This window comes from Salmo trutta, chromosome 19, assembly GCF_901001165.1.
Source record: "Salmo trutta chromosome 19, fSalTru1.1, whole genome shotgun sequence".
Taxonomy (NCBI): domain Eukaryota; kingdom Metazoa; phylum Chordata; class Actinopteri; order Salmoniformes; family Salmonidae; genus Salmo; species Salmo trutta.
In genome coordinates, this window is record NC_042975.1 from 46,462,547 (window position 1) to 46,487,927 (window position 25,381).

Consider the following 25,381-nt stretch of genomic DNA (forward strand, 5'->3'; position numbering starts at 1 on the left):
TCACACTTCTTTTCCCGAGTCACGTGGGCGAGAGCGCCCGCTTCCTCTGGACGGAAGAAACAATAAATCATCACGAGTCCACTTCTCTTTACTTTCACCGACACGACAGTCCCGAACTTCTTCTCCACCCAACCTGATACTACATATGGATCAGCCAGAATACAAGGATCCATTCTCTTAAAAAATCTCACTCCCACTGGGCCAGAATCATCCTTGTCATCATCGGGATGAGGCTCGAACTCAGTGGTCCTCACTGCAGGTACTTAATCTTCACTCACTTCAGGTTCCATCTCTGAACTACTGGAGCAAGTATCCCTCTTTTTGCACTTGACGCCAACCTTTCTCATCACATCGCTTCCCTCTATACTCCGTTCCTTCCTGGCGGTCATCACTGCACCTGCCACTGCATTTAATTCATCCTTACTCTCATCACATTCAATTTCCTTTTCTAGGGCTTCCAAAAGTTCTGTGCAATTTACTCATATGTTACATTTTCCTCCTTTTTTTCATTTCTGCCATCTTCCAAGAGGACAACTGATTCCCCTCCACTCAGTTCACCCCCTTGTAAATTGAGAGGCTTTTCATCATATTAAAACGTGTCCCAGTGCAACATGCCTAGCTCTGCTCACTGGGGCGTGGCTTATGGAGCACTGTTTGAAATAAGCGCTCGTAATGCAGTATTCCTACGGATCTCACCACACCGGTATGGTCAGATATGGAACAGACTCAATTGTATACCACTAATATACAGACTCTACACATTTCTTTACCCTACTTGAAATTGGCATAGCGTCTGTGACAGCATGTGCAGCACCACTGAGGCTATCTCCATTTTAAAGTAGTCAATTTTATTTTTCTTAATTGGCTGATTACTCCCAACTCAAAGGAATACCCACCCAGTTGACTACTTTAAATTGGTGGAAGCGCTCAATGGCAACGTCCATGTTAAAGCGGGTTATATCCATGATGAGTCCTCTTTCTATCTCTATGACAACAGGCACAACTACATCAAGTTTTTTTTTTTTAAGTTGTCAAAATGCCATTTGCATCCACTTATAGCAGTGGATTCATAACAACCTAACCATTACAAAACTTCGTTTAGATCAAATAAGCCTCACGATTAGACCTTGTTTCCCCCCCCGAAGTTCCCAGTTGTCTTAAAAGCAACATTAGGGACCAGAGTTTTTTCCTGGTCAACTCACGTGGGCAGAATTATTTTTTTTCTTCAGTAGGCTAGCTAACTAGCTAGATTGGTTTGCCATTTTATAGGCTCTAAGATATAGAGCAGCCCACATTTTGTGAGCATGGAGAGGCCAGGGATAGCCAGACTAGTGAATTGGGCTAAGGAACAGAAGTTGGGTATTGGAGAAAGGCCCTCAGTGCGTGTTCTGCAAACAATACAGCGGATGAAGGCATGCATGAGTGTGGTGATTGGATAGATGTGGTTATGGACAGCGAGGAAGAAGAAGAGCCGAGTGCAGAGGGAAGATGTGTGTTCAGGAAGAATTGCACCAAGTACAAACCGTACCCTGCTGTCTTTGATGGCTCAGAAATTGAACCTGACGAGCATGAGGATGAATTACCTGTGGTGGCAGGTGTGGTGAAGACCTCTGAGTATGAGCCTCACCCCGATGGTCATGCAAAGGATAACCATGGAGAAAGTGGATCCCTGCCTTTTGGCTGACCCATATGTAGTCTCAGGTTGGGTAGAAAAGATTTTGGGAACTGTTAAATCGGTGAAGGTAGCTCGAAGTGGACTTGTTAGGATTTGTCAGTTATCCCATGAGAACTTTTGTGCTGAACCCAGTAAGGTGTTTAAGATGCCAAGCTTATGGTCATGTTGCAGCAGTGTGTAGGAGGGAGATTCTGAGATGTGAGAAGTGTGCAGGAGGGCATGGGATAAAGGAATGTGTAGTATCAGAGGAGAAAACTGTATGTGCCAATTCTGGGGGTGCCCATGTTGCTGGGGTTCAGAAGTGTTCATGCAAGAGAGACAGGTTGAGGTTGCCAGGGTCAGAGTAGAACAGGTGACATATGCTGCGAGGCAGTGAAGAGAGTAGGGGATGATGGGTCAAGGGTGAGTAGTAAACCTAAGCCAATACAGAGTGATACAAATTTCTGCTTCAGTAAAGCTTCTTAGCACTCTCTTGCATGAACACTTCTGATCCCCAGCAACATTGGCACCCCCATAATTGGCACATACAGTTTGCCATGGTTATCAACTGTACCGCAGAAATGGAACGTAAATCACAGAAAATATATGTTGCGGTGGCAGCTGCAGAGAAGTACTTGGGTGTAATGAGGTTTTACTGCAGAAGAGTTACAGGGTGTGTTGCCTGGTGTAGGATCAGTTAGGGTCAAAGTAGTGGAATGAGGTGGTGTTTATTTTTATGATTTTAGTTGTTTTGAAATAGTGATCTATCGGTGTAGGGTTAGTTGGTGGTGCACATTTTTCCTTTCCCCCTTCCTTTTTATTTTTGTTTCACGAAATATAACGTGCTCGACCACACACTCCCGCACAGTAGATGGCGGCATGCACAAACAAAATGTGCGAACTCCATGATACCGATGAACAAGAAGAAGCAGCTAGCTAGCTAGATCACACAAACTCACGTTTTCCCTCCAGTGTAGGGTGTGGCAGGAGTCGAACTGTAAGGTTAGCTAACTATTCAGTCGGTGTCATTCAAATAAGGTCGGAGTCTTGTCCTCCTCAACCCTCGTCGCTGAACAGAATGGCGTCTACACTAGCAAGGCATTTCAGCAGGATTTTCCAGTTGACGTTACATGTCCAAAGAAAATCTGTTACGTTTTCCGGTGAGTAGTTAGCTACTATAAAAGTTTGATTAATGTCGCAACTATTAAACGTATAATTATTCCAGTCATTCATAAACAATTTATTACAGGTGGCGGGTGTCGCTTACGTTAACTTTACAACCAAAGTACAGTGAACAAAGTAATAGCTAGTTACCTAAAGCAGAGATTCCTTTTCTAAGATCTCTGCCTAAAGCTAGCTAACGTTAGAGGCTATCTAGTTAGCTAACTTTAGCTTACTGTAGCTAATAGCTAAATGCATATCGAAAAACAGTGTTACTGGCAAGCTAACGAGACAGATTTTCAAAATAATGAATGTTTCTACGAAATCACTGCTTCAAAAACCAAGTCGGTAAGCTATCATTTTCCTTCCCTACCATCATTTCCTCTTCTCCTTATCTAATTTCCTAGCTCCCTTTTTCTAGATACATTTCCTAGCTCCCTTTTTGTTGATTCCTTTCCTCACTCCCTTTCCTCATTACCTAGCTCCCTTATCCTACTGTCCTAGCTTGTTTTCCTTACCTCCTTCCCAATGATTAACCACATCCAGTAGAAAGGGAGCTAGGCAAGGACGAAAAGAGAGAGGGGAAACGAATCTAGGAAAAGAGGGTGAATGAATAAAAGGGAGCTAGGAAATGTGGAAAGGGAGTGCGGAAAGGAATATAGGAAAGAAAAGGAGTTCACACATACAGTACCAGTCAAAAGTTTCGACACCTAGTCATTCAAGGGTTTTACTTTATTTTTACTATTTTCTACATTGTAGAATAATAGTGAAGACATCAAAACTATGAAATGACACATGGAATCATGTAGTAAACAAAGTGTTAAACAAATCAAAATATATATATTTTTTAGCTTCAAAGTAGCTGTTGCCTTGAGAGCTTTGCACACTTGGCATACTCTCAACCAGCTTCACCTGGAATGCTTTTCCAACAGTCTTGAATGAGTTCTCACATGCTGAGCACTTGTTGGCTGCTTTTCCTTCAGTCTGCAGTCCAACTCATCCCAAACCATCTTAATTGGGTTGAGGTCGGGTGATTGTGGATGCCAGATCATCTGATGCAGCACTCATCACTCTCCTTCTTGGTCAAATAGCCCTTAAACAGCCTGGAGGTGTTGGGTCAAATAGCCCTTACACAGTCTGGAGGTGTGGGGTCATTGTCCTGTTGAAAACAAATGATAGTCCCACTAAGCCCAAACCAGATGGGATGGCGTGTCGCTGCAGAATGCTGTGGTAGCCATGCTGGTTAAATGTGCCTTGAATTCTAAATAAATCAGACAGTGTCACCAGCAAAGCACCATCACACCACCTCCACCATGCTTCACGGTGGGAACTACACATGCAGAGATAATCTGTTCACATACTCTGCGCCTCACAAAGACACACCAGTTGGAACCAAAAATCTAATTTGGACTCATCAGACCAAATGACAGATTTCCTCTGGCTAATGTCCATTGCTCGTGTTTCTTGGCCCAAGCAAGTCTCCTTCTTATTGGTGTCCTTTAGTAGTGGTTTCTTTGCAGCAATTCAAGCATGAAGGCCTGATTCATGCTGTCTCCTCTGAACAGTTGATGTGGAGATGTGTTTCTTGAACTCTGAAGCATTTATTTGAAGCATTTATTTGGGCTATCTTCTGTATACCAGCCCTACCTTGTCACAACACAACTGATTGGCTCAAATGCATTAAGAAGGAAATCATTTGTTGAATTTAACTTTTAACAAGGCACACCTGTTAATTGAAATGCATTCCAGGTGACTACCTCATGAAGTTGTTTGAGAGAATGCCAAGAGTGTGCAAAGCTGTCAAGGCAAAGGGTGGCTACTTTGAAGAATCTCAAATATAAAATGTATTTTGATTTAACACTTTGGTTACTACATGATTCCATATGTGCTATTTCATAGTTTTGATGTCTTCACTATTATTGTACAATGTAGAAAATAGTAACAATAAAGAAAAACCCTTGCATGAGTAGATGTCCAAACTTTTGAATGGTACTGTATGTGGAAGGAAATAACCACGGCCAGCAGAGGAAAGGAATCTAGTAGGGATGTGCATCGTGCCCTTTCAAGAGGATTCGACACATATCTAGATGGGATATGATACAGGAACAATACGTTTTAGTTTGAAACGATTCGGTTTGATTAGAGAACGAATAAATGCGATTTGATGCTCTAACATTTTCATAAACACATTAATTGTCCAATCTAAATTAATATCTGCTTCTGATGGAGCTCATGAGCTGGGCCTCTGAGCTGGATCTGTCTGAGCTGATGTCAAAAATCAAATTTTATCACATGCACCGAATACAACAGTTGTAGACCTTACCGTGAAATGCTTACTCACAAGCCCTTAACCAACAATGCCGTTTTAAGAAAAATAAGACTTAAGAAGATATTTACTAAATAAACTAAAGTAACACAATAAAATAACATTAACAAGGCTATATATATACATATATACACACACACACACACACACACACACACACACACACACACATATATATACAGGGGTTAGAGGTAAATTGAGGTAATATTTACATGTAGGTAGGGGTAAAGTGACTGCATAGATAATAAAGTGTAGCAGCAGCGTACATTATTTTTTTTTTTGTCAATGTAAGTAGTCCGGTGTAGCCATTTGATTAGCTGTTCAGCAGTCTTATGGCTTGGCGGTAGAAGCTGTTAAGGAGCCTTTTGGACCTAGACTTGGCGCTCTGGTACCACTTGCCGTGTGGTAGCAGAGAGAACGGTCTATGACTAGGGTGGCTGTAGTGCCTTGCATTTGGAGGCCGAGCAGTTGTCATACCAGGCGATGATGCAACCAGTTGGGATGCTCTCAATGGTGGAGCTGTAGAACTTTTTGAGGATCTGAGGACACATGCCAAATCTTTTCAGTCTCCTGTGGGGGAATAGGTGTTGTCGTGCCATCTTCACGACTGTCTTGGTGTGTTTGAATCATGATAGTTTGTTGATGTGGACACCAAGGAACTTGAAGCTCTCAACATGCTCCACTACAGCCCTGTCGATGTGAATAGGGGCGTGCTCGGCCATTCTTTTCATGTAGTCCACGATAATTTCCTTTGTCTTGATCACATTAAGGGAGAGGTTGTTGACCACACTGCCAGGTTTGACCTACTCCCTATAGGCTGTCTCATTGTTGTTGGTGATCAGGCCTACCACCGTTGTCGTCTGCAAACTTAATGTTGTTGAAGTTGTTTTGGCCACGCAGTGGTGGGTAAGCAGGGAGTACAGGAGGGACTAAGCATGCACCCCTGAGGGGCCCCCGTGTTGAGGATCAACGTGGCGGATGTGTTGTTTCCTAGCCTCACCTCCTGGGGGCGTCCCGTCATGAAGTCCAGGATCCAGTTTCAAAGAGAAGTGTTCAGTCCCAGGATCCTTAGCTTAGTGATGAACTCGGAGGGCACTATGGCGTTGAACGCTGTGCTCTAGTCACTGAACAGTATTCTCACGTAGATGTTCCTTTTGTCCATGTGGGAAAGGGCAGTGTGAAGTGCAATCGAGATTGTCATCTGTTGGGGTGGTATGCATATTGGAGTGGGACCAGGGTGTCTGGGATGATTGTGGTGTTGTGAGCCATGACCAGCCTTTCAAGGCATTTCATGGCTACAGATGTGAGTGCTATGGGGTGATAGTCATTTAGACAGGTTACCTTGGCTTTCTTCGACACAGCGACTATGGTAGTCTGCTTGAAACATGTAGGTATTACAGACTGGGTCAGGCAGAGGTGGAAATGTCAGTGAAGACACTTGCCAGCTGGTCAGTGCATGCTCGGAGTACGCATCCTGGTAATCCGGCCTTGTGTATGTTGACCTGTTTAACTTCTATGGGCTAGGTGGGCTAGCGTCCCCCCTGCGGGACACAGCCAGTGAAATATCAGGGCGGAAAATTCAAAAACAACTGTCATAATTCAACTTTCTCAAACATTTTACACCATTTTAAAGATGCACTTCTCGTTAATCTAACCACATTGTCCGATTTCAAAAAGGCTTTACAGTGAAAGCAAAACATTAGATTATGTTAGGAGAGTACATAGACAAAAATAATCACACAGCCATTTTTCAAGCAAGGACATGTCAATAAAACCCAAAACGCAGCGAAATGAAGCGCTAACCTTTGACGATCTTCATCAGATGACACTCCTAGGACATTATGTTACACAATACATGTATGTTTTGTTCGATAAAGTTCATATTTATATCCAAAAACAGCATTTTACATTGGTGCGTGATATTCAGAAAATGTATTCCCACCAAAACGTCCGGTGAAAGTGCACATCAATTTACAAAAATACTCATCATAAACGTTGACAAAATACATAACAATTATTTTAAGAATTATAGATAGACTACTCCTTTATGCAACCGCTGTGTCAGATTTTAAAATAGCTTTACGGAGAAAGCACATTTTTCAATATTCTGAGTACATAGCTCAGCCATCATGGCGAGCTATTCAGACACCCGCCAAATTCGGGGCAACCTAAACTCAGAATTAGTATTAGAAATATTGTATTACCTTTGCTGATCTTCGTCAGAATGCACTCCCAGGACTGCTACTTCCATAAGAAATGTTGTTTTTGTTCCAAATAATCCATATTTATGTCCAAATACCTCAGTTTTGTTCGTGCGTACAGATCACTTATCCAAAGGCATAACGCGTGAGCGACAAAGTCAAAATGTTCCATTACCGTACTTAGAAGCATGTCTAACTCTGTTTAAAATCAATCTTGATGATATTTTTAATGTAAAATTGCGATAATATTCCAACCGGACAATAGCATATTCATTCAAGAAGAAAAAGGAGGGGCGTGCTCGCGGGACCGAGCATATCCAATCCCTTTGTTGCCAGGCAGACCACTCAGTAACTGAGCTCCTATACTCTGCCCAGTGACAGGAAAATGCTCAAACCACTTTCTGAAAGCTTTAGACAGCCAATGGAAGCCTTAGGAAGTGCTACGTCACCCCACAGACACTGGAGCTTCGATAGAGAATCAAAAGAACTACAATTCTCAGACTTTTCACTTCCTGCTTGGATTTTTCTCCGGTTTTTGCCTGCCATATAAGTTCTGTTATACTCACAGACACCATTCAAACAGTTTTAGAAACTTCAGTGTTTTCTATCCAAATCTACTAATAATATGTATATTCTAGTTTCTGGGCCAGAGTAGTAACCTGTTTAAATTGGGTACGTTTTTCATCCGGCCGTGAAAATACTGCCCCCTAGCCCAGACAGGTTAAAGGGCTTACTCTCATCGGCTACAGAGAACATGATCACACAGTCGTCCGGAACAGCTGGTGCTCTCATGCATGGTTCAGTGTTGCTAGCCTCGACGCAAACATAGAAGGCATTTAGCTTGTCTGGTAGGCTTGCGTCACTGGGCAGCCCGCGGCTGATAGTTTGCAAGGCCTGCCACATCCGATGAGCATCAGAGCCGGTGTAGTAGGATTCCATCTTAGTCCCGTAATGACGCTTTGCCTGTTTGATGGTTCGTCGGCGCGCATAGCGGTATTTCTTATAAGCAGTTGCCATACCAGGCGATGATGCAACCAGTTGGGATTCTCTCAATGGTGGGTTTGTCCGGGTTTGTGACCCGCTTCTTGAACGCGGCAGCTCCAGCCATTAGCTCAGTGCGGATGTTGCCTGTAATCCATGGCTTTTGGGTGGGATATGTGTGTACGGTCACTTTGGGATGTCGACAAATGCTTTTATTAATAAAGCCTGTGAATGATGTGATAAACTCCTTAATGCTATTGGATGAGTCTAGGAACATATTCCAGTCTCTGTTGTCATGATACTGGGATACCTGATTTTCCATGGAACAAAGGAAAACACACAGCAGACTTTACTCTTTGGTCCTTTAAAAACCTATCCTATATAAATATATTGTGTTCTTGGAAAATAAACATGATTCTGGGTGACACAAGGCTGCTTGTTTCCAACATTAGGACTGTTTTCCTCAAGAAATGTTGTCCACTTCATGTTTTGCTTCCTTGCCACGATACCTCAGAGTATCGTAATCTGGTATCGTGACAACCCAACTTCTCTGCTAGCGAAACAAGCTTAGCAACCGCTTCATCGGACCACTTCCGTATTGAGCGTTTCAGATTTGGTCAGATTTGCCAAATGGAGGGCGAGGGAGAGCTTTGTGTGTGGGGTAAAGGTGGTCTAGAGTGTTTATTAAAAATATTTTTACCTCTAGTTGCACAGGTGACGTGCTGCCTTAAAATCACCGGCCACTAGGATCGCAGCCTCTGGATGAGTGTTTTCTTGTTCGCTTATAGCCCTATACAGCTCATTAAGTGCGGTCTTAGTGCCAGCCTCGATTTGTGGTGATAAATGGACAGCTATGAAAAATATAGATAAACTCTCTTGGTAAATAGTATGGTCTACAGCTTATCATGAGGTATTCTAACTCCGGCAAGCAGAACCTCGAGACTTCCTTAATATTAAAGATCGCGCACCAGCTGTTGTTAACAGACACACACTTCCTCCCTTGAGCTTTCCCGACGCTGCCGTTCTGTCCTGCCGATGCATAGAAACACCAGCTAGAATATTATCCATGTCCTTGTTTAGCCAAGTTTCAGAGTAACATAAAATATTACAGTTCTTCAGGTCCCTTTTGATAGGACGATCTTCAACGGCGCTCCAACAGTTTGTTCTCCAGTGTTTGTACATTCGGCAATAAAACAGATGGTAAAGGCGTTTCTTTTGCGCGCTGCCGTAGTTTCATCAGCCAGCAGCATACCACCCTGCATCTAGCTAGTTAGTTACAAGTAGCTACCTTGCTAGCTATTGCTAATGCAAGCCTGCAGCTATTCATCAGTTGTCAGTATTATGACACTTTCAAGACAACTCATCACTTGGAAACTATTTGTATGAAAATGAGCTCTGAGTTTCCCACTTGGAAAATATCAGAATTGACCAATAGGAGGCTCTATGCAAAAAATACGCATTTTTACTGAGTTTCCGAGTTGTTGTTTTGAAGCACCGTTAGCTAGCTAGTCAAAACAGACCATGATTAGTCAAAGGTGTGACAAGACCAGTGTTGTTCGAGACCACCTAAAGTGAGACAGACCAAGACCGGGGGGAACATATGGATTCTATAGCCATTCAGAATGGTGGAAAAATGTATTCTGAGGGCGAATAGTCACTCTTCAAATTATCACTAACCATGGTCTGTAAATTATATACAGACCATGATACAAATGTACAATTTCCCCCAGTCTTCTAGGGGAGCAAGGAAATTCTGAAGAGCGTGACAAGGTTTGAGGATATGCTTCAACAAAAGTAAAGGACAATAATGTTATGTAGAAAAGCCCAGGTTTTAACCTCTCTCGGGTATGTGGGACGAAATCGTCCCACCTAGTCAACAGCCAGTGGAATCGAGTGCCGCGATATTCAAAAACCTTAAATGCTATAACTTCAATTTCTCAAACATATGACTATTTTACACCATTTTTAAAGACAAGACTCTCGTTAATCTAACCACATTGTCCGATTTCAAAAAGGCTTTACAACAAAAGCAAAACATTAGATTATGTCAGCAGAGTACCCAGCCAGAAATAATCACACCCATTTTTCAAGCTAGCATATGTCACAAAAACCAAAACCACAGCTAAATGCAGCACTAAACTTTGATGATCTTCATCAGATGACACTCCTAGGACATTATGTTATACAATACATGCATGTTTTGTTCAATCAAGTTCATATTTATATCAAAAACCAGCTTTTTACATTAGCATGTGACGTTCAGAACTAGCAAACATACCGAAAACTTCCGGTGAATTTACTAAATTACTCACGATAAACGTTCACAAAAAACATAATTATTTTAAGAATAATAGATACAGAACTTTATGCAATCGCGGTGTCAGATTATAAAAGCTTTTCGGCAAAAGCACATTTTGCAATATTCTGAGTAGATAGCTCGCCATCACGGGCTAGCAAATTTGACACCCACCAAGTTTGGCGTTCACTAAACTCAGAATTACTATAAGAAAAATTGGATTACCTTTGCTGTTCTTCGTCAGAATGCACTCCCAGGACTTCTACTTCAACCACAAATGTTGTTTTGGTTCAAAATAATCCATAGTTATGTTCAAATATCCTCTGTTTTGTCCGTGCGTTCAGGTCCCTATCCAAACGGTGACGTGCGGACGCATGTCGTGACAAAAAAATTCAAAATATTCCATTACCGTACTTCGAAGCATGTCAAACGCTGTTTAAAATCAATTTTTATGCGATTTTTCTCGTAAAATAGCGATAATATTCCGACCGGGAGACATTGTTTTCGTTCAAAGACTGAAAGAAGAAAAAGCTGTCTCACGTGTACGCGCGCGCCCGTGTCATTGTTCTCTGATCGACCACTTTCCAAATGCGCTACTGTTTTTCAGCCTTAGAAAATGTCACGTTACAGCAGAGATCCTCTGTTTTTGATAAAGAGGCTATAGAAGGCCAAGAAATGGTCAGAGGGCACTTCCTGTATAGAATCTTCTCAGGTTTTGGCCTGCCATATGAGTTCTGTTATACTCACTGACACCATTCAAACAGTTTTAGAAACTTTAGGGTGTTTTCTATCCAAATCATTATATGCATATTCTAGTTTCTGGGCAGGAGTAATAACCAGATTAAATCGGGTATGTTTTTTTTTATCCGGACGTGAAAATACTGCCCCCTACCCAAGAGAGGTTAATGGGCTATAAGATATAAATGTCATGAAATGAGTGTGGATCTCTGGCTTGGCAAAGCATTTATGAACAGGGGCTGATAATTCCGAATTTTTTTTAATTTAAAAAAAAAATGTATTTATTTTTTATTATTATTATTTTTTACTCCACTGGGGCCTCATTTAGAAACCTTACATAACTACAAAATATGTCCCAAAACGTGTGTGCCAGTTATCATGCAGAAGTTGGCATTTATGAAAATGTACCTTGACGTAAGAATGTGCTTATCCTCCCACAATCTTTAGACCATTCGTACACACAGTTTCTAGTGGTTGAGGTATTACATTTCAAGAATGCAAAAGTAGCCTAGTAGTAGCCTTGGGCAAATGGGAATATACAGTATGATGACACGCTTAATCATTAAAAAAAGAACAGGTAGCTAAATATAATAAGATGCTATCATTTGCCGTTAGTGAGAAGAGCAAAAATCAAGGCCTATATATTTCCTTGGCATCTAAAAACAAGAAATGGTCACATTTCAATTTTGTGGTCACATATTTCAACATTGCAGAATAAATTCCTCACCTTTTCTGACTCATGGTGTTATACTTGTGAAATACACTGAACAAAAATATAAATGCAACATGTAAAGTGTCCCATGTTTCATGAGCTGAAATGATCCCATAAATGTTCCATATGCACAAAAAGCTTATTTCTCTCAATTTTTTCCACAAATTTGTTTACATTCCGGTTTGTGAGCTTTTCCCCTTTGCCAAGATAATCCATCCACCTGACAGGTGTGGCATATCAAGAAGCTGATTAAACAGCATGATCATTCCATAGGTGACCCATTGTGCTGGGGACAATAAAAGGCCACTCTAAAATGTGCAGTTGTCACAACACAATGCCACAGATGTCTGAAGTTTTGAGGGAGCGTGCAATTGGCATGCTGACTGCAGTAATGCCCACCAAAGCTGTTGCCAGAGAATGTAGTGTTAATTTCTCTACCATAAGCCGCCTCAAAGACATTTTAGAGAATTTGGCAGTACGACCATGTGTATGGCGTTGTGTGGGTGAGCGGTTTGCTGATGTCAACGTTGTGAACAGAGTGCCCAATGGTGGCGGTGGGGTTATAAAATGGGCAGGCATAAGCTACGGAAAACAAACACAATTGCATTTTATCGATGGCAATTTGAATGGACAGGAATAGCTTGACGAGATCCTGAGGCCCATTGTGAGTCCATTTTTCTTTTAAGGTATCTGTGACCCCCAGATGAATATCGGTATTCCTAGTCATGTGAAATCCATAGATTAGGGCCTAATGAATTTATTTCAGTTGACTGATTTCCTCATATGGCCATGATGAGTTCATATTCACAAAGTCAACAAATTACCATGCACATCTCATTTAATTGGGCCTATTCGATAAGCTGTTATTTGTTTTTGTTTTATGCATCTGAAAGGGAGCACAGTTTATAACACAGGCCAGCAGTCTTCAGAAATGGGGCACGCCGATATTTACAACGGTTATAAATTAGGCCCCTGGTCTCGACTGGTCTTGGGAAGAAATCACGAGTTCTCACTGGATGGGTAAAAATGCATCCGAGACCCTCTGATCTCGAGACTGGACTACAACACTTGACTAGACGCATACAAATTGGAACATCAAACAAAACCATTGTAAAAGCACCACCATCTCCAAGTCACACCGGCATGGCTAGCTGTGTCATTGAGTGAAATCATGTATTTCAAGATTGACCCAATGGTTTGGGGGAAACATATGCGAATCGTTGGAATGTTTCTGTTTTCCAGGAGTGAGACACAAGTCGTCTACAGTGCAGTATGCGACACGCCCTGACCTGCCGAAGCTGGCTTATAGAAAAGTGAAGGGGAAGAGCCCAGGTGTAGTCTTCTTGCCCGGGTTTGCCTCTAACATGGGGGGGAAGAAAGCAGAAGCCCTTGAGGAGTTCTGCAAATCACTAGGCCACTCTTACCTAAGGTAAATTAGCTATAGCGTTTTCAGTCATGAAAACTAGAGCTGTCTGATCTCTTTCTCTACAATCATGCATGTACGCATGTCATTCCTGGAATTGGTCAGGACTTGTTGCCAATGTTTTTTTGGTTTGTTTTTGTCTGCATTGCTCATTGAGTTTTAGGCTGCTCATATCATGACGATGTAGTCTGTCTTTCCCAGGTTTGACTATACAGGCTGTGGGTCATCTGAAGGTGAAATGGTAGACGGCACTGTCGGCACTTGGAAGAGGGATGTTCTATATGTATTGGACGAGCTTGTGGAGGGGCCACAAGTAAGGCGCTCTCTGTTTCTATGATGAGATGAATTGTAGTCAGCCAGTGTAATACAAAGTATTATTACCTGAAATAGACCTGCACAGACTCCTGTATAATAGTGGGATGGTAGTTTATGTAAAACTGTTACAGATTGCAGTGCGAATTGACTACTGAGTTAGTAATAAACGTAGCCCTGATGGCCATGTGGAGGATATCAGATTATTATACCTCTACTTGTCCTGCAGAAGCCTTTGGTTCCTCCATGCATGCATCATTTACACTAGGGATATCCATGCTATCATTAGACGGTAATTTCTGATCTAGATAATTATTCTGGTGTTGCAGATTCTGGTTGGCTCCAGTATGGGTGGCTGGCTGATGTGCCTGGCAGCCATAGCTCGTCCAGAAAAAACTGCGGCCATGGTTGGTATCTCTACAGCAGCTGACCACTTTGTAACTGTCTTCAATACACTTCCTATTGAGGTGAGTCAGCATTCAGTCAGCCATCTTGAGTTGTCAATAACCTTAAGGCTCTACAGACCACTTTTCCCCTCATGACTGACACTTGATTAAATGGATCATATCAACAAACTGAAGGAGGGTTCAAAAGAAAGGGAACAAAAAATCCTTCATTCTGAAGCGCATGCAGTTAGTATTGAAAGAACAAAATTCAGATGGCATTATAATTAAAATGTCTTTCCTGAACTTTTTTAATTGGTTGCCATCTTAGATAATGTCTCCACCTCAAATCTAATTCAAGCATTTTGTCTAAATGCCACCTGTCTGTCATTCTAGGCGAGGAAGGAGATTGAAGAGAAGGGGCAGTGGGTGGTTCCTACCAAACACAACGAGGAGGGCTCCATCACGTTCACCACAGAGTTCCTGAAGGAGGCAGAGCAGCACTGCGTTCTGCAGAGCCCCATTCCAGTGACCTGCCCGGTGAGGCTCATCCATGGGATGAAGGACCAGGATGTGCCCTGGCACATCTCCATGCAGCTAGCCGAACGTGTGCTTAGCAACGACGTTGACGTCATCTTGCGCAAGCATGGGCAGCACCGCATGGCAGAAAAGGAGGACATCAAGCTCATAGTCTACACCATCGATGACCTAATAGACAAGCTGACCACTTTGGTTTGAGTGGCCAAAACTGGACCATGCTATGGGTGACACCTACCACCCCGATCCCAACTCCTGCACTCCGACTGCTCTGTTCCAGATGCGTTACAAAATCGAGGTGCTACTTTACAAAATACATACTGTGAAGAAAAGGATCTCTTACACTTTCTCCTGGCTCTCTCCATAGCTTTTGTTTTTACTGGTGCCATGCCACTTTGTTCACACTACTCCCAAACTTCTTGGGATTTCTGTGAAGTTTATTTATTCTCACAATGTGGTCTGATAGTGATTTCGTTAAACCGTTAATGAGTAGGGCTCACTCCTATTACAATAGCACATCGGGTACAGGTGTGTTACGTCCACCTGTGAGCAAACATTTATTTTCTCTGCTGTCAATTTTACTCCCAACAAATACAAGTGTAATGGGCAGTTGTGCCTTTATGTATGCATGTGCACTTAAAGACCAGTAGGAGGCAGCAAATGTCACTAGTATTTTAGGCACTTCACTATGTAACATGTCTCCAGCAGAATATATTTTTAGGAGGGGGTGGTTGTCTGTGAAGAGATCAGTTGGGAAAATGACTTCAACTGTACTGTATGATTCTCATGCTGATTCCCATGCACTGCTCATTTCCCATGCTGTCTGTATTTGCGCTTTTGGTTCCATTGCTGAAAGAACACATCTATTTTCGTATTGATTTGTCCATGTCATTTGACTTTGCACACAAGGTCAGAACAGAATATTGACTGCATGACAACTCATGTATGAAGAACTTTATGTAGATTCAACTTATGTCGCTCGGGGTTACTTTCAATGTTGGCTCAGTTCATATGGGTTTTGTTGCTAGTGGGTCCTATTCCAAAATGACACAGATCTCATAAACGATTGAACAGTAGCATCATGAGATGTTATCCTGGTTTGAGTGACTGGCACAAACGCACGTTTTTGGGGAGTTGTTAGGTGAAAAACATTGCCGTGTAGGGAGCAGCCCGTGTTTAGATTTTCCTGTTTAGTGTAGTAAACATTCCGTTTTGCTGGTTAAAGCCAAGTTTTTCTGTTTGGTTTCCAACCATCTCACAACCTAGATCCTAAATGTATAACCTTGTGAACTAAGTTTATTTATGACATGTTCCATATCACAGTTAAATGTTTATAGGTGAGTGATGTCACTATGTGGCAGAATTGATGGGCTAGTTCACGGAAACACTACGGTCATATCTGTTTATTGATGATAACAAGCAATACCATCTGAAGCTTATGCCAATAAATAAAGTACCAAAATGTATGGATCTGGCTTTTTCAGATAGGTATGAGATTAACAAACCAATCTGAAAGGTTTTATTTGAGTTTCTCTTTTTTTAAATTATGAAGTGTATCTTGTTTTTTTAACATATACACTGAGTATAACTAACATTAGGAACACCTTCCTCATATTGAGTTGCACCCACCCTCCCCCTTTTTGCCCTCAGAACAGTTTAAATTTGTCTGGGCATGGACTCTACAAGGTGTCGAAAGCGTTCCACAGATATGCTGGCCTCCAATGTTGACTCCAATGCTTCCCACAGTTAAGTTGGCTGGATGTCCTTTGGGTGGTGGACGGTTCTTGATGCACACGAATGTGAAAAACCCAGCAGCGTTGCGGTTCTTGACACAAACCGGTGCGCCTGGCACCTACTACCATACCATTCCCCCTCTGAATGGCACAGTGTATTTGGAAACTATTCAGACCCCTTGACTTTTTCCCCAAAAAATTACATTACAGCCTTATTCTAAAACTGATTTAAATAAAAAATCTCAGCAATCTACACACAATACCCCATAATGACATTTTTTTTGTGTGTGTGTGTGTGCAAATGTATAATAAAAAAAGACACCTTATTTACGTAAGTATTCAGACCCTTTCCTTTTTCCATTGATTGTCCTTGAGAGATTTCTAGAACTTGATTGGATATTATTTGGAAAGGTGCAAACCTGTCTATATAAGGTCCCACAGTTGACAGTTCATGGCAGCAAAAACCAAGCCATGAGGTCAAAGGAATTGTCGTAGAGCTCTGAGACAGGATTGTGTCGAGGCACAGATCTGGGGAAGGGTACCAAAAAATGTGCAGCATTGAAGGTCCCCAAGAACACAGTGGCCTCCATCATTCTTAAATGGAAGAAGTTTAGAACCACCAAGACTCCCTCGCTTGGCCAAACTGAGCAATTGTGGGAGAATTGCCTTGGTCAGGGAGGTGACCAAAAGCCCGATGGTCACTTTGACAGAGCTCCAGAGTTCCTTTGTGGAGATGGGAGAACCTTCCAGAAGGACAACAACCCTAAGCACACAGCCAAGACAACGCAGGAGTGGCTTCGGGACATGTCTCCCTGAACCCGATCGAACATCTCTGGAGAGACCTGAAAATGGCTGTGCAGCAACGCTCCCCATCCAACCTGACAGAGTTTGAGAGGATCTGCAGAGAAGAATGGGAGAAACTCCCCAAATACATGTGTGCTAAACTTACCCAAGAAGATTCAAGGCTGTACTTGCTGTCAAAGGTGCTTACACAAAGTACTGAGTAAAGGGTCTGAATACTTACAGTACCAGTCAAGTTTGGACAAACCTACTCATTCCAGGGTTTTTTTGTTTACTATTTTCTACATTGTAGAATAATAGTGAAGACATTAACTATAACACATATGGAATCATGTAGTAACCAAAAAAGTATTAAATCAGAATATATTTTATGTTTGAGATTCTTCAAAGTAGCCACCCTTTGCCTCTGACAGCTTTGCACAACCTTGGCATTTTCTCAACCAGTAGTCACCTGGAATGCATTTCAATTACCAGGTGTGCCTTGTTAATTTGTGGAATTTCTTTCCTCAATGCGTTTGAGCCAATCAGTTGTGTTTTGACAAGGTAGGGGTGGTATACAGAAGATAGCCCTATTTGGTAAAATACCAAGGCAAGAACAGCTCAAATAAGCAAAGAGAAACGACAGTCCGTCATTACTTTTTAGACATGGTCAGTCAATCCGGAAAATGTCAAGAACTTTGAAAGTTTCTTCAAGTGCTATGATGAAACTGGCTCTCATGAGGATCGCCACAGGAAAGGAAGACCCAGAGTTACTTCTGCTGCAGAGGATACGTTCATTAGAGTTACCAGCCTCAGAAATTGCAGCCCAAATAAATGCTTCATAGAGTTCAAGTAACAGACACATCTCAACATCAACTGTTCAGAGGAGACTGCGTGAATCAGGCTTTCATGGTCGAATTGCTGCAAAGAAAACCACTACTAAAGGACACCAAGAAACACGAGCAATGGACATTAGACCGGTGGAAATCTGTCCTTTTGGTCTGATGAGTCCAAATGTAATATTTTTGGTTCCAACCGCCATGTCTTTGTGAGATGCAGAGTAGGTGAATGGATGATCTCCGAATGTGTGGTTCCCACCATGAAGCATGGAGGAGTGGGGGTGCTTTGCTGGTGACACTGTCTGTGATTTCTTTAGAATTCAAGGCACACTTAAACAGCATAGCTACCAGCATATGTGGGAACTCCTTCAAGACTTTGAAAGGAAAAGCATTCCAGGTGAAGCTGGTTGAGAGTATGCCAAGAGTGTGCAAAGCTGTCATCAAGGCAAAGGGTGGCTACTTTGAAAAATCTAAAATATATTTAGTTTTTTTTAACACATTTGGTTACTACATGATTCCATGTGTTGATGTCTTCAGTATTATTCTACAATGTAGAAAATAGTACAAATAAAGAAAAACCCTTGAACGAGTAGGTGTCAACTTTTGACTGGTACTGTATGTAAATGTGATTTCAGTTTATTTTATATTAGCAAACATTTCTAAACAGTTTTTGCTTTGTCATTATGAGGTATTTTGTGTAGAATGAAAAGGGGGAAAAAACGAATCAGTTTTAGAATAAGGCTGTAACCTTAACAAAATCTGGAAAAAGTCAAGGGGTTTGAATACTTTCCAGAATCCATGTCTCAATTATCTCAAGGCTTAAAAATCCTTCTTTAACGTGTCTCCTCCCCTTCATCTACAGTACACTGATTTGAAGTGGATTTAACAAGTGACATCAATAAGGGAACATAGCTTTCACTTGTTCAGTCTGTCATTAATGTTTTGTATACTTGTGTACTTGCTTTCAAGACTGAAAGGCTTGTCCTTTTACAGTAAAAAAAGCAATTAGTTTACATTAAGTAGAATCAAAGTGTCTGTACAGGGTCTCTACTATGTGAGCTTCAGTGCTAGACTTGTTTTTAAGAGATGGCGAGCACCAGCCCAGCCAGACAAGTTTCTGTGAAAGGCCTAATTCTATCTGAGCTCTAGCACAGAAACAGGTTGTACAGTACCTTGCAAGCTTAATGGTATTCATTCCTTGGGGATTTCTGCAAGCCCTGTGAAAGAAAGTCCTGTCCCCTTGACATCTGTTTGTGAGAGCCTGGAGACCAGAGCCTCTCACTCATGCCACAGAGCAACAGCTTCAGGTAAATCTCACTTATTTCTGCTACTGTTACCAGAACTCCCTTATAGACCTTTAACAGATGATATATATATATATATAAATATATATATATATATATATATACACATATATACAGTTGGAGTCAGAAGTTTACATACACCTTAGCCAAATACATTTAAACTCAGTTTTTCACAATTCCTGACATTTAAACCTAGTCAAATTCTCTGTCTTAGGTCAGTTAGGATCACCACTTTATTTAATGAATGTGAAATGTCAGAATAATAGTAGAGAGTGATTTATTTCAGCTTTTCTTTCTTTCATCAAATTCCCAGTGGGTCAGAAGTTTGCATACACTCAATTAGTATTTGGTAGCATTGCCTTTAAATTGTTTAAGCCTTCCACAAGCTTCCCACAATAAGTTGGGTGAATTTTGGCCCATTCCTCCTGACAGAGCTGGTGTAACTGAGTCAGGTTTGTAGGCCTCTTTGCTCGCACACGCTTTTTCAGTTCCGCCTACACATTTTCTCTAGGATTGAGGTCAGGGCTTTGTGATGGCCACTCCAATACCTTAACTTTGTTGTCCTTAAGCCATTTTGCCACAACTTTGGAAGTATGCTTGGGGTCATTGTCTATTTGCAAGACCCATTTGCGACCAAGCTTTAACTTCCTGACTGATGTCTTGAGATGTTGCTTCAATATATCCCTTTAATTTTCCTACATCATGATGCCATCTATTTTGTGAAGTGCACCAGTCCCTCCTACAGCAAAGCACCCCCACAACATGATGCTGCCACCCCTGTGCTTCACAGTTGGGATGGTGTTCTTCGGCTTGCAAGCCTCCCCCTTTTTCCTCCAAACATAATGATGGTCATTATGGCCAAACAGTTCTGTTTTTGTTTCATCAGACCAGAGGACATTTCTCCAAAAAGTACAATCTTTGTCCCTATGTGCAGTTGCAAACCGTAGTTTGGCTTTTTTTATGGCAGTTTTGGAGCAGTGGCTTCTTCCTTGCTGAGCGGCCTTTCAGGTTATGTCGATATAGGACTCGTTTTACTGTGGATATAGATACTTTTGTACCCGTTTCCTCCAGCATCTTCACAAGGTCCTTTGCTGTTGTTTTGGGATTGATTTGCACTTTTCGCACCGAAGTACGTTCATCTCTAGGAGACCGAATGCGTCGCCTTCCTGAGCGGTATGACGGCTGCGTGGTCCATGGTGTTTATACTTGCGCACTATTGTTTGTACAGATGAACGTGGTACCTTCAGGCATTTGGAAATTACACCCAAGGTTGAACCAGACTTGTGGAGGTCTACAATTTATTTTCTGAGGTCTTGGCTGATTTCTTTTGATTTTCCCATGATATCAAGCAAAGAGGCAAGGAGCAAAGAGGCAAGGAGTTTGAAGGTAGGCCTTGTAATAAATCCTCCAATTGAATCAAATGATGTCAATTAGCCTAGCAGAAGCTTCTAAAGCCATGACATAATTTTCTGAAATTTCCCACACTGTTTAAAGGCACAGTTAACTTTGTGTATGTAAATTTCTGACCCACTGGAATTGTGATACAATGAGTTACAAGTGAAATAATCTGTCTGTAAATAATTGCTGGAAAAATTACTTGTCATGCACAAAGTAGATGTCCTAACCGACTTGCCAAAACTATAGTTTGTTAACAATAAATTTGTGGAGTGGTTGAAAAACGAGTTTTAAGTGTATTTAAACTTCTGACTTCAACTGTGTATGTGTTATATATATATATACATTATTATTTTTTTAATTTTTTTTAACATTAGGTATCTGGAAGTGATGGTTGAAAGCTGTTAGATGTTGCATATTCAGACATCAAGTGTTACTGTTAGTTTATATATTTTGGTTGTTCTGCATTGGTATATTTTACCACTCAATGATTAGCAAGGTTTGTTGGGCAACAGAGGCATTTTTTGGCTTCATGGAGATAATTCTGTTACATAAGATCAAAGTTCAGACAAATGTAAATTGGTTTTATATTTATTAAATGATGGGCCATTTTTAATTATAGACTTTTTGTAACAATTATTTTGCATTTTTAGCTTAAAAATTAGGGCCTTTGGTTTATTAATAAAGGCATTGATTTTATTTTTTTATTTTTATTTTTCACCTTTATTTAACCAGGTATGCCAGTTGAGAACAAGTTCTCATTCACAACTGCGACCTGGCCAAGATAAAGCAAAGCATTATGACACAAACAACAACACAGAGTTACACATGGAATAAACAAACGTACAGTCAATAACACAATAGAAAAGTCTATATACAGTGTGTGCAAATGGCGTAAGGAGGTAAGGCAATAAATAGGCCATAGTAGTGAAGTAATTACAATTTAGCAAGTTAACGCTGGAGTGATAGATGTGCAAGTAGAAATACTGGAAATACTGGTGTGCAAAAAAGTAAATAAAATAATATGGGGTTGAGGTAAGTAGCAGGATGCGCTATTTACAGATGGGCTGTGTACAGCTGCAGCGATCGGTAAGCTGCACCGATAGCTGATGCTTAAAGTTAGTTAGGGAGATATGTCTCCAACTTCAGAGATTTTTGCAATTCGTTCCAGTCATTGGCAGCAGAGAACTGGAAGGAAAGGCAACCAAAGGGGGTATTGGCTTTGGGGATGACCAGTGAGATATACCTGCTGGAGCGCGTACTACAGCTGGGTGTCGCTATGGTGACCAGTGAGCTGAGATAAGGCGGAGCTTTACCTAGCAGAGACTTCTAGATGACCTGGAACCAGTGGGTCTGGCGACGAATATGTAGCGAGGGCCAGCTGACGAGAGCATACAAGTCACAGTGGTGGGTGGTATATGGGGCTTTGGTGACAAAATGGATGGCACTGTGATAGACTGCATCCAGTTTGCTGAGTAGGGTGTTGGAGGCTATTTTGTAAATGACATTGCCGAAGTCGAGAGCCGGTAGGATAGTCAGTTTTACGAGGGTATGTTTGGCAGCGTGAGTGAAGGAGGCTTTGTTGTGAAATAGGAACCCGATTCTAGATTTAATTTTGGATTGGAGATGTTTAATGTGAGTCTGGAAGGAGAGTTTACAGTCCAGCCAGACACCTAGGTATTTGTAGTTGTCCACATATTCTAAGTCAGAACCATCCAGAGTAGTGATGCTCGTCGGGCATGCGGGTGCGGGCAGCGATCGGATGAAGAGCATGCATTTAGTTTTACTAGCGTTTAAGAGGGGTGAAAAGGCAGTGGGGAGGCCACGGAAGGAGTGTTGTATGGCATTGAAGCTCGTTTGGAGGTTTGTTAACAGTGTCCAAAGAAGGGCCAGATGTATACAGAACGGTGTCGTCTGCGTAGAGGTGGATCAGGGAATCACCCGCAGCAAGAGCGACATCGTTGATATATACAGAGAAAAGAGTAGGCCTGAGAATTGAACCCTGTGGTACCCCCATAGAGACTGCCTGAGGTCCGGAGAACAGGCCCTCCGATTTGACACACTGAACTCTATCTGAGAAGTAGTTGGTGAACCAGTCAAGGCAGTCATTTGAGAAACCAAGGCTGTTGAGTCTGCCGATAAGAATACGGTGATTGACAGAGTCAAAAGCCTTGGCCAGGTTGATGAAGATGGCTGCACAGTACTGTCTTTTATCGATGGTGGTTATGATATCGTTTAGGACCTTGAGCATGGCTGAGGTGCACCCATGACCAGCTCGGAAACCGGATTGAACAGCGGAGAAGGTACGGTGGTATTCGAAATGGTCAGTGATCTGTTTGTTAACTTGGCTTTCGAAGACCTTAGAAAGGCAGGGCAGGATGGATATAGGTCTATAACAGTTTGGGTCTAGAGTGTCACCCCCTTTGAAGAGGGGGATGACTGCGGCAGCTTTCCAATCTTTAGGGATCTCGGACGATACGAAAGATGTTGAACAGACTGGTAATAGGGGTTGCAACAATGGAGGCGGATAATTTTAGAAAGAGAGGGTCCGATTGTCTAGCCCAGCTGATTTGTACGGGTCCAGGTTTTGCAGCTCTTTCAGAACAACTGCTATCTGGATTTGGGTGAAGGAGAAGCTGGGGAGGCTTTGGCAAGTAGCTGCAGGGCAAGTAGCTGCAGGGGATGCAGAGCAGTTGGCCGGGGTAGGGGTAGCCAGGAGGAAAGCATGGCCAGCCGTAGAGAAATGCTTAATGAAATTCTTGATTATCGTGGATTTATCGGTGGTAACAGTGTTTCCTAGCCTCAGTACAGTGGGCAGCTGGGAGGAGGTGCTCTTATTCTCCATGGACTTTACAGTGTCCCAAAACGTTTTGGAGTTAGAGCTACAGGATGCAAATTTCTGTTTGAAAAAGCTGGCCTTTGCTTTCCTAACTGACTGAGTGTATTGGTTCCTGACTTCCCTGAAAAGTTGCATATCACGGGGACTATTCGATGCTAGTGCAGTCTGCCACAGGATGTTTTTGTGCTGGTCAAGGGCAGTCAGGTCTGGAGTGAACCAAGGGCTATATCTGTTCTTAGTAGTACATTTTTGAAAGGGGCATGCTTATTTAAGATGGTGAGGAAATTACTTTTAAAGAATGACCAGGCATCCTCTACTGACGGAATGAGGTCAACATCCTTCCAGGATACCCAGGCCTGGTCGATTAGAAAGGCCTGCTCGCAGAAGTGTTTTAGGGAGCGTTTGACAGTGATGAGGTGTGGTCGTTTGACCGCGGACCCATAGCAGATGCAGGCAATGAGGCAGTGATCGCTGAGATCCTGATTGAAAACAGCAGAGGTGTATTTCGAGGGCAAGTTGGTCAGGAAAATATCATAATATCTATGAGGGTGCCCATGTTTACGGATTTAAGGTTGTACCTGGTGGGTTCATTGATAATTTGTGTGAGATTGAGGGCATCTATCTTAGATTGTAGGACTGCCAGGGTGTTAACCCAGTTTAGGTCACCTAACAGAACGAGATGGTAAGTGATCCATGCAGTTACAGGTGAAAAAGTAGACTCAATACTAATGAGAGTTGCTGTGTCACCTGCAACAAAACACATTTTGTTTTAGTGGTTTACACAACTGTATTTATCTTATCTTATATCTTATTTAATCAGGTCAGAAACATGAAACTCTGGATTCTTTTTGCCCTCAGTGGTAAGTGTGTATATAAAATGTTTTGGTACATTTTAAAATGGCTGGTCTGCAGCAATCTCAAGGATACTGTATTTAATAAATTATTGAACAGAAAAGTGCAAAACTAATATTTTGAGCAGGAGTTTTCGCTGCTCCGTTCATGAAGGAAGAGGAAGCATAGCGATTCATCAGACACAGCTTCCCTGAGGCTCAGTTGCTAGAGCATGGTGTTTGCAACGCCAGGGTTGTGGGTTCGATTCCCACAGGGGGCCAGTACAAAAATATATATATATGTAAAATACATGAAATGTATGCATTTCTCTTGATAAGAGCGTCTGCTAAATGACTAAAATGTGTAAAAAAAAAAATGTGAAGAGACAATTGGGATACTGGGATCCCAACCACAGTCATAACCAGTGGGGTTACACTATTGAAGAAAGGTGCCACATCTATTGGTGTATTTTATGTATGGATTTAGGATTTTGTATTGCTTTTGACAAGTCCAGGCTTTCTACCTGTGTAAATGTATGTGTTTGTTTGCATGCACATGATATTATTACTCTCTACCAAGGCTCTCTTCCAGTACTCAAGGCCAATGAGTACTGGACAGCTCTCCGAACAGATGCTCAGTATTACATGGATATGGGACACCTGATATTCGACCGCTCTGTGGCTATGTGAGTCTATTAAGACAACTGTTACCATAGATAGCGGCAATGACACTAAACGCATTTAACAAAGAGCACAGCTTACATACCGGTAATGTGTAAGTCTGCTATTGACGTGTTTTTAAATAGTCTGATTGCATGTATTTCCAGTGAAAACAACAGGCTCTATATGGAGATACTGCGGAATACTCGTTCTCACCTTGACAAGCAGATGGTGACAGATGGTCAGTAGAGGAACTGTGGAGATGCTCAACAGCCAC

The 25,381-nt window shown here is 41.9% G+C and overlaps 1 protein-coding gene across 1 annotated transcript; it reads left to right on the forward strand.

Moving 5' to 3' along the window:
* The first annotated feature begins 2,530 nt into the window (after positions 1-2,530).
* LOC115154800 (mycophenolic acid acyl-glucuronide esterase, mitochondrial) lies at positions 2,531-16,190 on the forward strand. The gene is made up of 5 exons (XM_029701396.1): positions 2,531-2,814; positions 13,312-13,498; positions 13,694-13,805; positions 14,134-14,271; positions 14,584-16,190. The coding sequence occupies exons 1-5, from the start codon at positions 2,733-2,735 to the stop codon at positions 14,923-14,925; spliced, it is 861 nt and encodes a 286-aa protein (XP_029557256.1). The 5' UTR covers positions 2,531-2,732; the 3' UTR covers positions 14,926-16,190.
* Positions 16,191-25,381: the final 9,191 nt, after the last annotated feature.

Coding starts and splice junctions, on each gene's coding strand:
- LOC115154800 (XM_029701396.1), top strand. CDS start 2,733: ATGGCGTCTACACTAGCAAGGCATTTCAGCAGGATTTTCCAGTTGACG. Junction 13,499..13,693: donor CTAGGCCACTCTTACCTAAG/GTAAATTAGCTA, acceptor TGTCTTTCCCAG/GTTTGACTATACAGGCTGTG. Junction 14,272..14,583: donor TCAATACACTTCCTATTGAG/GTGAGTCAGCAT, acceptor CTGTCATTCTAG/GCGAGGAAGGAGATTGAAGA.